A 16,233-nucleotide genomic window follows, 5' to 3' on the forward strand; every position below is an offset into this window, starting at 1 on the left:
TATATATATATATATATATATATATATATATATTAGGGATGTAACGGTATTGTAAATACCGTCATACCGCAATATTATTTTTTTTCGATATTACCGAAGTCGCATGACTCGGTAAAACTATAGGTCTTCTGAGAAAATTTGCTCAGGTGAATGAAGCGAACGGGAGGTAGCGAAAACTACAACTCCCATCAGCCCATGCTTGACCATCATCCCTTGCGGTCTGTTGTCGCTACAGATCCAGTAATGCGGAAATGGAGTGTGCTGCTAGAAGCGGGGATGAAAAGAGCTGGAAAACTCTAAAGCAGGTCGCACACCAGAAGCGCCGCTCGGCGCCGCGACACGGCACGTACATGACAGATGAAAGTATCGCACACCAGACGCGCACATTCGAATGATATTTAACATGAAACTAATCAGATGGCGCTCTGTGGCGCGGCTGAAAAATGAACTGCGTCCTGAGCCGTCGCCGGGCGCCGCCGACAGCCGCCGGTGTGTGTATCCTGATAGAAACCTATGATTAGAATTCTAAAATACATGGCGCTGCGTGGCGCTGCGCGGCCCGCCGCCGAGCGTCGCTTCTGGTGTGCGACCTGCTTTACACGCACAGTTCAGTCCTGCATTATCTCCACGTAAGTTCAGACTTCGCAAGTTTGATCAAGGCTGCAGTCTCTTCTTCTCAGTTTGATATGGAAAAGCAGATTATACCGAGGACACGGGTAAATCTTCAAAGGGAACCATGTACTTTATAACTTCATTCACATCACCCTGGCTTCGTTGTTTCACTTTCTCAACAATAAAATGTAAACATGATTTAAGGAACTGCCTATTTTCATTTTAATATTAGCAACTTAGACAGCAGAAATGTTGAGGCGTCATGCTGCATAAGATGAGCGTTATCTTCACTGTGTGGATATTTATAACAAAACAACTGCCTCCTTTCAATTTCAGTGAAAATACGAAACACAGCCTCTCTTTTGCTGAGTATCAGTTTTAAGAATCGACAATGGCCATTTTAAAAGTATAACATACAATAAGTTTATACATTATAGGAAATAAAGGCAAGCGATAAGTCAATATACAGAATGTACGTGGTTACATTAATCATTAACTTATCTTTGCGCTCAGCCAAAACACGTTACCTGAGAACAAGTAATAGATTCCAATGCCCAAAGTCAGGGAATATGTCGTTAGATAAAGACAACAAGATAAATGAAATATCCCGTTTAATAAATATAGTGAGATTAGATCCAGCGGGAGATGCTTGATGAGAAGTCCGGGGTAGATGGGCTGAGTGTGATTAAATGTTGAATGTGATGAGTTTTCAACAATACTAAATTGAAACTTTATTTTTTTACATGGTTTAATAATTTTTTGTTATTAAAATTGAAGTTCCTGTTTCAAAGCTTACAGATAGATGGCTAATTTGTATGTCATTGACACTTTTGGCACTTTTTTGGAGTATTTTCATAAGTTTTGTTTTTTCCTGTAAATGATTCAATAAATACCGTACCGTGACATTCATACCGAGGTATTACCGTACCGTGAAATTCTGATACCGTTAGATCCCTAATATATATATATATATATATATATATATATATATATATATATATATATATATATAAAAATAGACCATTTTGAGGGATGTAAAGAATAACAATGGTCCTAACGTATTTTTTGTTTTACGTTTTATAATTACTATAGCTTGAAATAATACAAAAAGGTCCACATATTAGACTGGCTACGAGTGTGTAATAATTTTTTGAGAACTGTTTTAACGCCAAGTTATGGTTGAATTGTCTCTTGTTACATTTAGGAAATGTTCATGGGCCAATGATATTACCATATTGAAATATTCTTTTATGTATTTTTTATGTTTTTATATTTATTAATTTAATATTATTTTATAAGAAAAGGCCGCTTTTTTACGTTTGAGCCATGCTACTGTTGATTTAATGGCATATATTTGTCAGCAGGGTATTCTTTATGTTTTCTGTCACAAACTTTTTGTTTTATTGTATCAAATTAATTATGTTGTCTAGTATAATCGCTGGATGCTTTGTCTGTTTTCGTGGGTCAAACTACAATTCATTTTGCATTAAATAATATAGGACTTATTAAAACAGATGACTCAGATGCATTAAGGCAAAAGCACTGCTTAAATCTCCATAAACACATTGTTATGTAACATTCAACAAATCTCAAAACGACAAAGAAGATATCCAAACAAATGTCTGTTTGTTTTTTACACTGTAATCCCGAATAAGTTGACAAAACTCAAAAAATTTGAGGTAATCAGTTACGTCAAATTTTTTAAGTTATGAAATTATCTATTTTAAGTAAACAGAAACATTAAGTTTTGAGTTTGTTGTACTCATGCAAGACACTTCACCTAACTTAAAATACCCAAGTTACTCAGCTTATACGTTTTAATTGCAATTAACTTAATTGTTTTAATTTTTTCCAAACTTTAAATACTTAGTCACCCAGCTCATACATTTTAATACCAATTAACTTTATTGCTTTAATTTCTTTCAACTTTAAAAACTTATATCACCCAGCTCATACATTTTAATAGCAATTAACTTATTTTTAATTATTTATCTCACCTTTACATACTTAGTCACCCAGCTCATTCATTTTGATAGCATTTTTTAAAATTAACTTCTCCATCGTCAGTTTCACAAATAAAATTAGCCATTATTTTAATCTTTAAACCCCATAAATCTGTCAAAATAAATCTGTAATTTAAAACACACAGACAATACCATTTTAGACATTTATTGTTAAAGAAAAAATGTCCAACAGTACTTTCAAATTTGTCTCCTATGCAATTACAAATGTCTTAAAATGATAAAAACTATTAGACAAAGAGATTGAAAATGAACACTATTCTGAAATTAATAAAAATTACCCACAATGTAAATATGATATCAGACATAAGAGCCTCAAGAAAAAACAACTATAAGTTTGATAAAATTTAATAATACATTAATAAGTGTAAAACTTACTCTTAAGGCATTCGTTAAAAAAAATAATAAGTGCACATTCTGTGAAGTGACTCGTTTAGTGTAAACTACACAGAAACTGTGTATATATATATATATATATATATATATATATATATATATATATATAGATCGTTGAAGTCAAAATTATTCGCCCCCATTTATTTTTTTCCCCCAATTTCTGTTTAACGGAGAGCAGATTATATATATATATATATATATATATATATATATATATATATATATATATTGTAGCGAGGCAGAGGGAAAACAGCAACACAGTTGGATAAGTTTACAGACAAGTCCCCGGAGGGTGCTTTATTTACAACGTGAATGGGGTGTAAACGGTGCTCTTCTTCAAGGTGAGGTGCTCTGGTGCTCCGGGAAGTAAGTGAAGGACAGTGAGTAGTCGGATGTGGGATCGTCACGAGCTGGAGTCTGCTGTAGAGAGACAAGCGTTAGCGCATGGAGTCATTGGGTGAATGAAGCTCATCTTCTCCTTGCTGGGCTTGGTTTATATGCCTCTCCACTTGATGACGTCCAGCTGTGAACGATCCTGTGTTGATGATGGTCCAGCTGGGTTGAATTAGCGACCAGGGCATGTGTGGCATGTGTGCGCTCGTTACAATATATATATATATATATATATATATATATATATATATATATATATATATATATATATATATATATATATATATATATATATATATTCAGTCTTGGTTGAACTATGATTCTGTCATTTACTTATTCCAAACCTGTTTGAGTTTCTTTCTTCTGTTGAACACTTAAAAAGGTTATTTTTGACCAAAAAAAAAAAAAAAGCTGAGACCTGTAACCACCGATTTCCACAGTATTTGTTTTCCTATTAGAAAGTCAGTGGTTACAGGTTGTCAGCTTTACTTAACTTTTGTGTTCAACAGAAGCAAGAAATTCAAGCAGGTTTGGGACAAGTGAAGAGTTAGTAAATGACAGAATTTTACATTTGGACAAACTATCCCTATATATAATAAAATGCATACTTACCAATTAAAGGTAAATAAATGTTTTGAAGTTACTACCCCAGAGACAGTCTTTTTTAAGTTAAAAAAAAAAAAAAAAGCTCTACATCAACTCATTCTTTAAGGTTTCCATGCTACGAGACTTTTTATTTTCCATCATCCATGCCAAGCAAAACTTTTTGCACAAGTTCAAAGTCCTTTACTATATATTATGTGAAGAGCATACATTAATCCAAGAAAGGTCTGGAAGTGTGCTGTGGGTGGTGTCCAATTCATTCTTCAGGACAACAGAGACCCTCAGTGAATGCAGGGCCAATAAAGCATCTTCAGTCAGCAGGATTATCAATCTAAAAATATAATTCAAGGATATTAATGTAAGGACAGTATCAAAATGACTGAGCCAATATTATATGATTCATCAACTATTCTTGATTACAAATATGTTATTAAGTAAAAGTTTTCAAAACTTTCATCTTTTCATTAAACATGCCTAATTGTGAAAAGAATGAATGAAGTCTTACCAGGGTGTTCCTAAAGAATCTTAAGTCACGCTCACGCAGCAAGACCAAAAGACCTCTGATAACAGTAGTCCGTCATGAACTGACATCATTCAGTTCCTGGAAATCAAGAATCAATTTTTTAAAAATTAAAAAAATAATAATAATTCAAATTATATTTTAATGTATACTTTAACACGTGACCCCAAACATACCTGCTCATCATAAACCTTTAAAAGATTAGCCAGGGTATCTGCTGTCTTGCCAGTTTTGGATGCTGTTTGCCTTAAAACTGTCATCAAATGAAATAGGTGGTGGTCCAGTTTTGCAAAGAATTTGTGGGGAAAATTCTCATTTGTAACATGTTGGTACTCTGCAAACAGCAAAAAGAAACAAGAGAGAATTTCATAAAACAAACACACACCACAAAATTTACAATTCTAGAAAAAATGTATTAATATTATTATTATGTTTCATTTACTTATCTATTTTTTACCTCAGATGAAAATCAGGTGTTGATCAGATGTTGAAAGCAGGATCTTCATGTTGTAAACTGAACTCAAGGTCTAGCTGAAGTTTCACTTTCCTTGCTGCAAAAGTATCATTGATAAATACACTGTAATATTTATTTTATCTGGATATGCCAGGCATACTAGTTCAAAATAAATATTTTACCCACCTTTCACATGCCTCCATTTAAGAACCTATCTGTAGTCAGCAACACCCGACCTTCAATTCTGTATGTACACAAAGTCACAGTGTCATTTAGCTGAGAGTAGTACAGTTGCATGATGTCTAACGTTAACCTCCAAAATGGTTAGCAATAGAGCTGATTATCATGTTAGTTGCTTTGATTCGATGAACACAGATTTAATTTAAACAGTATTGAAATTTCTAAAACTGAATAGGACGACAAAGAAATTTAAGGCCTGATTTTAAAAGCTAGAAATAACAAAACTTACCTTATTGTCTAATGATGTAAAAATATATAGACTAAAATATTTATATTTTTAAGATATAAATATATTTTAAGCTACAAAATTTGCACATCAGAAAACTGTCTTCTTTACCACGTCTTGAATATTTTATTTTGTTATTATTTTATTTAATAACATAATTTTGTATTAATGTGTTATAGATATGCATACTTTGTTTTTTAGGCTGTTTATATTCTCTCCAGAGTAGACATTTTAAAAAATAGATTGAAAAAAAAAAAAACTTTTATCATACCTTTAAAATACATTTGACCTAAATGACATTTAAACTCACTTAACTGATCGCATTAATCAGTTAATCATTGATATGCAGAGATGTCGTCTTAAGCGCGAGGAAATATTAAGTGTTGATCAGTGCTGGTGATTGAGGTAAAGTTAGTTTTATATTTACACATTCAGACTTTCTCCTTAATAATATAATTTCAGAAAGGTAATTTTTGCATATTCTTAATGGTGAAATCATATTAGCAGCCAATGACTTTCAAAGTACAACATTGTCCAGTCAAAAAAAATAGTGCATTTAGTGTAATGTTGTTTTCATGTCATACTTGCATGTGATTTCAGAACGAATAGACAAAGTACCATGGTAAACAATTTATGGAGCGAGTCACAAGTTGTTACTAAATGAATGTATGAATATAAAACCAACTTTACCTCAATGTGGTAGTGTAAAATGAAGCTCTGCTCTGTACCTGCTCAGGTGAGGAGCGCAGCTTAAATGTTCTCCGTCAGGCTATCCTCATACATGGATCAGCAAGCAACAAGCTGCGTGTGACAGAGTTAAGTTTTGAGACTACGTTTTTGCGCGTCATCAGAAAATACCGTTAAGTGTTTAGGCGGAGATCATTTGAGTTATGATTAACGTTACGTTTTTTGCGCCTTTCGTTTCCGAAGTGCCTACAGATCGCGAAGATAATACCACATTCACAGACTGGATGGAGTTCAGCGCAGCGCCATGACATGCGGTTGTGAGAGCGCAAGTCTCCATGACAACTTAAGCACAGCCTGAGAAAAGGCATACTCGCGCCAAGATTTAAATTTTTTTTGAAAAATGTAATTTGCCGATTTTAAATATTTTTGTCTTTATCACACTCTTTTAAAATTCAGAGTTAACACATTGCAACTAACGCTAACATTGCACTGATTCTAACTTTTTAAACAGTAATGTTAACGTTAGTTAGCAACAAGTGAGGCTAAACATGTTTTCTGTAATGTACGACATGTAAACGCACCCTGATTAACTCTACATTACATTGAACTGTTACTGTGATTATATTAATTAAAACATACATTTAATATTTCTTGGATTTGTAAATATTTTACTTACTGTAGTGTGAAGCGAGGCCGATCCGCCATCTTGAAAAAAACGAATGAAGCATGAGCACGTACGTGAACCTGGATGACGTCAGACGCAAAATCACTAGGCTGACAGAATTTGAGTTAATGAAACTTTAAAGAGACATTTTGTATAGATTAAACCCAGCAGAATTGTTCACCTTACTTGAAAGATTAAATTTTTTCAAACTCAAAAATAAGAAAAAGTTCTAAATACTCATCAAGGTTAATTAAGATAAACGAATTTTAATGATTTAAGTTAATAGAACTCAACTCAATTAATTAGTTACAGCATTAGGGTTTACAGTGTAGATGGAGGTATTTAGTTATTTCATCATCTTCTGTCATGATCTTTTCCATAGCTGCCCCTTATGCCAGACATCACTTTCTATCACCTATGCCATGACACATCTGATGGATTTGTGGATATCCAGACCAAGGTGAAACTTTGCAGTTCTAGAAGGTGAGAAGCCATTTGAAAGGCTATTACACTGTGTTGTTCTGTTTTTTCAAGTGAAAGTACAGTATTTAGATGAGTGGTGAGAGTGATAATTGAAATGCCTGCAGAACATGTCAAAATATATTGTACCATGAGAGCTACGGGCATCAATTTGTTGTAGTTTTGCACAACTATGGTTTTAAAACTACTGTTTTCCCCTAAAATGTGTATACCTATAACTATAGAAGAATTTTCTTAACCAAATGTTTTTTTGGAATTTTTATTTTTATTGGCCGATTTGGTTTATTCTCAAGGATATACAGTGCATTTGGAAAGTATTAATAGCGCTTCACTTTTTCCACATTTTTTTGTTACAGCCTTATTCCAAAATGGATTAAATTCATTTGTTTCCTCAAAATTCTACACACAATACCCTATAATGACAATGTGAAAAAAAAGTTTTTTTGAAATTCATGAAAATGTATAAAAAAAATAAAAAATCACATGTTACATGAGTATTCACAGCCTTTGCTCAATACTTTGTTGATGCACCTTTGGCAGCAATTACAACCTCAAGTCTTTTTAAATATAATGCCACAAGCTTGGCACACCTGTCTTTGGGAATTTTTGCCCATTTCTCTTTGTAGTACCTCTCAAGCTCTATCATGTTGGATGGGAAGCTATGGTGTACAGCCATTTTCAAATCTCTCCAGAGATGTTCAATAGGATTTAGGTCTGGGCTCTGGCTGGGCCACTCAAGGAATTTCTCAGAGTTGTTGTGAAGCCACTGTATTGATATTTTGGCGGTGTGCTTTGGGTCATTGTTCTGCAGGAAGATTAACCGATGCCCCAGTCTGAAGTCAAGAGCACTTTGAAGCAGGTTTTTATACAGGATGTCTCTGTCCATTGCTGTATTAATCCAAGATATTTAATATTTTGGCTTTCATTTCAGGTATTGTTTGTTTTTATTCAGACATATTGTCAAAAATAAAAGCATAGGAATTTTCTGAAATTTAGGTTCATTTGACATGGAGTCACATGTTAATTTTTTTATGGATGGATGAGTAAATGAGGCATTTGAGGCAATGCTGTACACACAAAGCACTTAACAATTGACAACGCTGTCAAAACCAGTGGTCCCCAACCTTTTTTTCACCGCGGTCTGGTCAACGCTTGACAATTTTATCATGGGGGGTGCTAGGTGACCATCAACCGTTTTCTTAGAGAAAGACAAGCTGACAAAATATTGCTGCACTCTGATAAAAGTTTTATTTATGTAGAAAATCAAAAAGCTCTGCAGGGTTTGCCTAAGATAATGAGTCTACCAAAATGTGTATATTCCATGTAAAATATGAAGCTGATGCTTGCGGGATGCTCGCAGCATGTTGAAGTTGTTTTTAATGGGGACACCTGGAAGGTGTGAGCGTGTCGTGCCACTTGCGTGCGTTGCTCCAAATTGATGCGTGCCTCCATTTGAAATAAGAAATTTGCACATTGTTTTTACAGGGTGTCCGTGTTGTCTTAAAGTATTAAAAGTTGATAAATCAATTATGAGAAAATGAAGGCCTTTAAAAGGTATTAAAAAGTCTTAATCCCCTTTTTAAAATTTCTTAAAATTTGTTCAAACTTTGTCCAAAGTGTTTCACTCCATAAAAGCATAAATATATATTTTTTCCTCGATTGGTTCGGGCCGGGTGTGTCTGGCCAAGCTCCTCTGTCCGGGTGATGTCACATAATTTGAGACAAACATGGCAAGGTGATGTGACACTCTCCACATGTAGTTAAACCATAGAGCAGGGCTATTCAATTGCCCGCAAGGCAATTTGTTCCGGCCCTACAAATAGTGTGACCAAGTCATCAAAAATAAATTTAGTTCAGCCGCTATAGTTATGAAGTGATGTGCGTCTGTTCAATACAGCAAGAGCTGCAGTTAAAGGCTGCACAGAGCTTGAGTCACCTAACATTAAGCGAGTGAATGTTAGTTTGAAGCAGGTTCAAATAAAATGGTAGTTTGCATGTTCTTCCCGTGCTCGCGTGAGTTCTCCGGTTTCCTCCCACAAAAACATGCACAACAAGTGAATTGATCAATCTACATTTAGCACTACAGTCAAACTCTCATTCAGCAGCATATCTCTTCAGAGCAATAATTTTAGTCATCAGTTTTTATCAACAGGGAGTTGTCTAGATCTACCTGAGCTCAAAGCTCCCCACTCATACTGCAAACGGGAGGGAGCCCAGAGCTCAAGGATCTTTTGAGCTCAGGGCTCTTTTCCGTGACAGCATGCAAGACTTGCTTATAATCAATCATCAGCTAAGTGTGAACTCTTGAATTAGAACTTGAAGTGGCGATGAGGTCTCAAAATATTCTGAGAAGGTCTTTAATAAGTCTTAAAAAGGTATTGAAATTTTCGTTAGGATTCCTGCATATACCCTGTTCAACAGATCATGTGATAACGTGGGACACCATTAATGAACAAATCACATTGCACAACACCTGTAATGTTGTTCTGGTCATTCTAAAATGCTTTAGCCAAAGCCCATCCTAAAAGTGGTTCAGTATTATTACCTTCCAGAACGGTCTTGAGTGCCTGCAGATACAAAGAGTCAGACTCCAAAAGCCAGACTGTGTTCATTGAGTTTCGTCTTTGTCTTCTGAGGTGCAAGTAATTTTTTATATAAGAAAAAAGGCTCTCAGCTGGCTTCCCCTAACGCAGCTAATTCTATTTCTCTTTTTGATATTTGATGCCAGCTTATCAGGAATTGATGATTTTGGTCTCTTTGACTCACTGGATGAAAACTGTGCTCTACTGGCTAATGTTTTATAGGATGTTTCAAGTTTGTGCATAAATATAATTAGCCTCTTTGGATGGAAACATAGCTGGTGGCAGTTGTAAAAATGCTTTTAAAAGTTTGAATTTTCAGGCTTTCAAAAGTGGTCCGTTTTAAGTTGAATATGGTACTGTGTAAATATCGTGGATGAAAAAGTGTGTTCTTCAGCGCTCAATATGCTTGGAGGTTAGGTGTGTATTTTTCGACTTTTCTTGTCAGTGGTGCTGGGTGAAGAAGTGGGTACAGGTGCTTCAGAACAGGTTGACTGATGGCTGCAGTAATAGAGGAGCAAAATACCCAGAGGCAAGATGGGCTTGGGGGCGTAAGTGCACCAGAGCTGAAAAATCATACTGCCATGGGGTTGTTCTGACGGTTTCTGAGGATTAGCATGTGTCAGTTTATGTCTAACACCAGGACGTTTACACTCAGTCTATCATTAAATTCATCAATTCAGTTTCAGTGTGAACAGTCTCTTGGGAATGTTCAGTAAACACTATATTGTTTACTTCCCAAACAATGCATCATACTATGGTAGTTCAGCTGTTGTTATTTTGGAAACATATCCCTGATGAACTTGTGATGTACTTTACACAAGTCTTACAGTCTGGTCCTACTGTAGGCAAGAATATCTGAAAACTTTTTGTATCTAAAAGTTGTGCAGCTTCCTGTAAACAATATGAATGACACATTTGATGTTGATTCCCAACACTATGCTGGTGCAAAAAGTGCTGTGTTTTGGGTGAGACATTATGCAAGAGACGCTGTCAATAATTAATGTGTTGCTTCGCATGCATATGAAATATTCATTGATTGATCACGAGGATGAGAGATGGAGATGGCCTGATTGTGACAAAGCAATCAGGCAAGAAATGCATTTCTCTTTCACAGAAGAAAATAAACACAACAACAAAAAGCCTAATTCTCCGACAGTCTGCATGTTCACATAAAGTTAAATCATGAATTGGAACTGCTGAATTAGTAGCATTTTATAATAATTAATTATAATTAATAATGTAATAAATATAATGTATAATAATTTGAAAAAATATAAAATAATATATTTATATATTTAATATATTTATATATTTAATATATTTATATATTCATAATTATATCATATGTTATATATATATATAATATTATAATTAATTATAATTAATAATTAATGTGTTGCTTCGCATGGCATATGAAATATTCATTGATTGATCATGAGGATTGAGAGATGGAGATGGTCTAATTGTGACAAAGCAATCAGACAGGAAATGCATTTCTCTTTCACAGAAGAAAATAAACAACATTAAAAAGCCTACTTCTCTGACAGTCTGCATGTTACAATAAGGTTAAATTGAGGATCGGAATGAACTGCTGTAAAGCATATATAGCATATTATAATATATAAGAATGAAGGTTTTCAGCTGTTTTTCATGAACAACAGTGCTTTTATTTTCTTCTTTTTGTCTTCACAGACATAAATTAAGTTCCTCTTTATCCATTTACTCTAAAAAGTTAGCATTTCATTTCATTGTGGGCCTTATAATACACCCGTTGCAATAAGGCCCAAGACATGTTTGCCGCGACGTGTTGCTATTTTCATACCAGCACAACAGTAATTTTCCTGCTTTACGTTACTTTTTTAAATAGCAAATCCATTTGCGCCATTTTGTGGACTCATGGGTGTGTCATTCTAGAAAAGAGGCATGTTAAGGCGCATTGTTGGCTCGTTGCTATTTTGAGAAACTAAAATAGACTGCACAATTGACCAGCTGAAAGCAGGTCTAAAGTCCAGCACAGAGCGAGTTAGTTGTGCACCGTAAACGCTTACACAATGCTTAATACACACAGGTTGTACAGCAATACACAAATATCTTTACAAATGAAAAAGAATTAAAGGATTAAAATATTACAAAAATTATTACTTTCTACATAAATATAAAAACCAATGCCTCCATGCCTTATCTCAGGGGGGCTTTTTTAGTTTATCCGTGACAATTTGCATTTGTATAATGTTGTTATTATTATTATTAGTAGTATTTATTATATGCATATTTATATTTGTTTTAATAAAAACAAGTTCAGATCTGTCAACCTGTCAGGATTTGGTCCATAGGACGTGTGTTTGGATATAACTATAAGTTTTTTGACCACACTTCATTGTTATTGTTCAGTTATTTGTTTGCTGGAATTTAGAAACAGTTTTGAAACAAATCTTTACACTTAACAAAAGAAAATAAATATGTACGCTAATGGATGTCTTCAGCGGAGTGTGTACAACACAGTTTTCTTATCCGCAAAAAAGAGAAAGAGAGAGAGAAAGTGAAGAGGCCGATGGAAGGAGGTTCGTTCTTTTAGTTCATTTAGTTTTTGGTTTTCTATAGTGAAGCGTTCAGTTTTTTCACTCACAAAATCTACCATGTAATGCATCTTACAGGGAATGGGAGATGAGATTGGTTGGTTTATGCTCAAAACACATCCTGTTAGAACATGCGTCGCGCCACTAACTGTATTTTTCCGTTCTTAAAATAGCAAAAGTGGATTCGGACACGCCCTTAATGCTTTTGCGCCATGCTCTTTAGACTTTCAGCCTAGATTGTCCTCTGTATTAGTCCTCCATTCATAAATGTGCTTAAATGTCCTTAACGGCACTTTGAATGGGTGACGTTAATCGTTGACAAACTGAACTGTGGGTTTGTTGGTGCTGCTTTAGCAGCATTGCTCGCTGCAGAAGTTGGGAATTTTTCAAGTGCCAGCGAAAGCGTCAGCCAATTGCAGTAGCTGATTGAGGACTTGTTTCTTTGGCTGACGCAGCTATTGCGTCATCCCCAACTTCAGACAGTTCCTTTATCAAGCGCTGACGCTGAAGCCCCGTGTGAATCGGGCGTAATTGAAATTTATGCAGCAGATAATATTTACGTATTCATTAATTTTCTCTTCAGCTTAGTCCCTTTATTAATCTGGGGTCGCGACAGTGGAATGAACCGCCAACTTATCCAGCAAATGTTTCAGGCAGCAGATGCCCTTCCAGCTGCAACCCATCTCTGGAAAACATCCATACACACTCATTCACACTCTAGCCTACCCAATTCACCTATACCACATGTCTTTGGACTGTGGGGGAAACCGGAGCACCCAGAGGAAACCCACGCGAATCCAGAGAGAACATCCAAACTCCACACAGTAATGCCAACTGACCTTGCCGAGGCTCGAACCAGCGACCTTCTTGCTGTGAGGCGACAGGACTACCTACTGCGCCACTGCTTCGCCACTTATATTAAAGTAAAAAAAAAAACCTCATTTAACACAACTTATTTGTTTTGTTGTTGCTGTTGTTTTATATGTACTATACTTCTCTTTATTGTTTTGCCATAAATAAATAATATAGGATATGATACACTGCACAGTTATCTCAATGATCTCAAATAACAGAGATTGGTCAAATAACCGTAATCATAAATAATCGTGACAGGACGATACTGCAATATTTGTTGAACAAACTGCAGCTTCACATTTCAGATCTGTACTAATATAATTGCTTTCCAATAAACCCCACAATCCACATGACGACATTAAATCTATCAGTGCTTTGAATCTAAGTCAGATCTTGCAGCAACATCAACTATCTTAGATGGCTCCCACGGCAATCAGATTACAAGATATCTGACATCTTGATAGCCCGTTGGCAGGGTTTTGCTGATGCTGTTCTTTTAATTGATTGTTTGGCCTGTAACTATATTCCCTTGGTAATGTATTGGTGTACTTTTATCATTAAATATTCAGTATATTGCAGAGAAATTTGAATATTTTCCTATAAAATAGCTGTAACTATAGGTGGACAGGAGAATCTGGTAAAACTAGTTGAATTTTTTTAATTATTATTTAATTAGCTCACAGAATATACAACTTATTAGATTTTTTACTGTTGCAATTTTATAATATTTTTTAAAAGCAAATCCTTTTGAGTGTTTTATTATGAACATTTCATTATGCTCTGCTGAAGAGGAGGCTGAGATTGAAGGCCAGCTATATGACATAAAATATGTAAAAGGCAATGCGGATGTTTCATCTTGTCATTGCTGATGCTTCAGTGGGTTTGATGTCAGCTTATGCGATTTAAAGCAGCAGTTGCCATCATGTGTCTTTTATTAGTAATAAAGATAAATGAGGCACCCTATGCACTTTTTTTCTGATTTTCATTAACTAATTCTTAACAGTTGCAATTAGGGGTGTGCTATATTGAACAAAAATGTTTATACATCCTTATATACTTAAAAAAAAAAATCATTATTATTAAGTGCGGTTTTCTGTGTGTGTGTGTGTGTGTGTGTGTGTGTGTGTGTACACTCACCGGCCACTTTATTAGGTACACCTTACTAGTACCGAGTCGGACCACTTTTGCCTTCAGAACTGCCTTAATCCTTGGTGGCACAGACTCAACAAGGTACTGGAACGATTCTTCAGAGATTCTGGTCTATATTAACATGATAGCATCATGCAGTTGCAGATTTGTCAGCTGCTCATCCATGATGCGAATCTCCCATTCCACCACATCCAAAAGCTGCTCTATTGAATTGAGATCTGGTGACTGTGGAGGCCATTTTAGAACAGTGAACTCATTGTCATGTTTATAAAACCACTCTGAGATGATTCGCAATTTATGACATAGCATGTTATTCTGCTGGAAGTAGCCACCAGAAGATGAGAACAGTGTGGTCATAAAGGGATGGACATGGTCAGCAACAATACTCAGGTACAGTAGGCTGTGGCATTAACACGATGCTCAATTGGTACTAATGGGTCTAAAGTGTGCCAAGAAAATATCCCCCACACCATTACACCACCACCAGTCTCAATTGTTGATACAAGGCAGCATGGATTCATGCTTTCATGTTGTTGATGCCAAATTCTGACTGTACCATTCAAAAAAATCTGCTGAAATCAAGACGCATTAGTCATGGCATTGTTTTTCCAATCTTCTATTGTACAATTTTGGAGCCTGTGCAAATTGTAGCCTCAGTTTCCTGTTCTTAGCTGGTAGGAGTGGCACCCGATGTGGTCTTCTGCTGCTGTAGCACATCCGCCTCAAGGTTGGACGTTTTGTGCATTTAGAGATGCTCTTCTGCATATTTTGGTTGTAACGAGTGGTTAATTTAATTACTGTTGCCTTTCTATCAGCTTGAACCAGTATGGCCATTCTCCTTTGAGCTCTGGGATCAACAAGGCTTTGCGCAAACAGAACTACCGCTCAGAGGATACTTTCTGTTTTCTGACCATTTTCTGTAAACTCTAGGGATGGATGTGCGTGAAATTCCCAGTAGATTAGTAGATTCTGAAATATTTAGTCCAGATCATCTGGCACCAACAACCCTGGCACGTTCACTTCACTTAAACCACCTGTTCTTCCCCATTCTGATGCTCGGTTGAACTGCAGCAGATTGTCTTGACCATGTCTACATGCCTAAATTCATTATGTTGCTGCCATGTGATTGGCTAATTAGAAATTTACATTAACAAGCAGTTGGACAGGTGTACCCAATAAAGTTACCGGTGAGTGTATGAATGTGTTTGTATTCTAGATAACTTGGTTTGTTATAACTGTCCTGAATAAATACAATTTGTAACACTTGTGATAAACACAAAATTGATTAATTTAAAAACATAAATTTTACCTAAATGAATCTTTAAATCATTGGCTTACACGATATATATTTAAAAAACAGATTCGTTCTGGAACTGACAAAGTTGACAAGTTTTTGTCATTTAACTTCGACTTTAATTTTATTTTCATTCACATGTAATCTGCAGTTTCAATAAGAATAACCTTATGTAATAAATAAATAAAAAAAATTCCACAAAAAAAACATACACAGCATCTGTCTGACCGTCCTTATCGTCTGGCAGATCTACAGTGCAAATCACAATAGTGCATACAGAGTAAAACTAAAAAAAGAACAAATATTACTGAGTATAAAATGTAACTAATTCAGAATTAACTTAAAGAAATTTTCTATTAAAAAAAAAATCTGTGTCAGGGTCATTCTAACTGCATTCTAAAATTCAACATTTTTTATTCTTTTTTTATTTCAGTAAAACTTTAGATTAAAAATGCTAAATCAAAATGGTCTTGGTCTTTTG

The 16,233-nt window shown here is 35.2% G+C and overlaps 1 protein-coding gene and 1 long non-coding RNA gene across 5 annotated transcripts in view; one reads left to right on the forward strand and one right to left on the reverse strand.

The window, feature by feature from the left end:
- The window catches only part of LOC147832200 (uncharacterized), a 241,579-nt gene that overhangs the window by 77,534 nt on the left and 147,812 nt on the right, over window positions 1-16,233 (forward strand). Inside the window, exon 7 of one of the 2 annotated variants that reach the window (XM_087298133.1) lies at window positions 7,199-7,792. The exons of the other annotated variant lie outside the window; for it this stretch is intronic. Coding sequence (XP_087154259.1) covers window positions 7,199-7,242 — 44 coding nt within the window. The 3' untranslated portion in view covers window positions 7,243-7,792. Of the gene's footprint in view, window positions 1-7,198; window positions 7,793-16,233 lie in introns of those variants that run through there. 2 annotated transcript variants of the gene reach the window in all.
- LOC147839139 (uncharacterized) lies at window positions 4,126-6,873 on the reverse strand. 3 transcript variants are annotated; one of them, XR_015518294.1, is made up of 7 exons: window positions 6,829-6,873; window positions 6,194-6,266; window positions 5,186-5,243; window positions 5,003-5,096; window positions 4,722-4,879; window positions 4,531-4,626; window positions 4,126-4,356 (listed from the first exon to the last, which is right to left on the reverse strand). It is a non-coding gene; the product is annotated as an uncharacterized LOC147839139 (long non-coding RNA). The 3 variants fall into 3 exon arrangements; XR_015518296.1 differs by lacking the exons at window positions 4,126-4,356; window positions 4,531-4,626 and having other exon boundaries at window positions 4,750-4,879; window positions 6,156-6,266; XR_015518295.1 differs by lacking the exons at window positions 4,126-4,356; window positions 4,531-4,626; window positions 6,194-6,266 and having other exon boundaries at window positions 4,750-4,879.

This window comes from Danio rerio, chromosome 20 (assembly GCF_052040795.2).
Source record: "Danio rerio strain M-AB ecotype USA chromosome 20, GRCz13ab, whole genome shotgun sequence".
In the NCBI taxonomy this organism is placed as follows: Eukaryota; Metazoa; Chordata; class Actinopteri; order Cypriniformes; family Danionidae; genus Danio; species Danio rerio.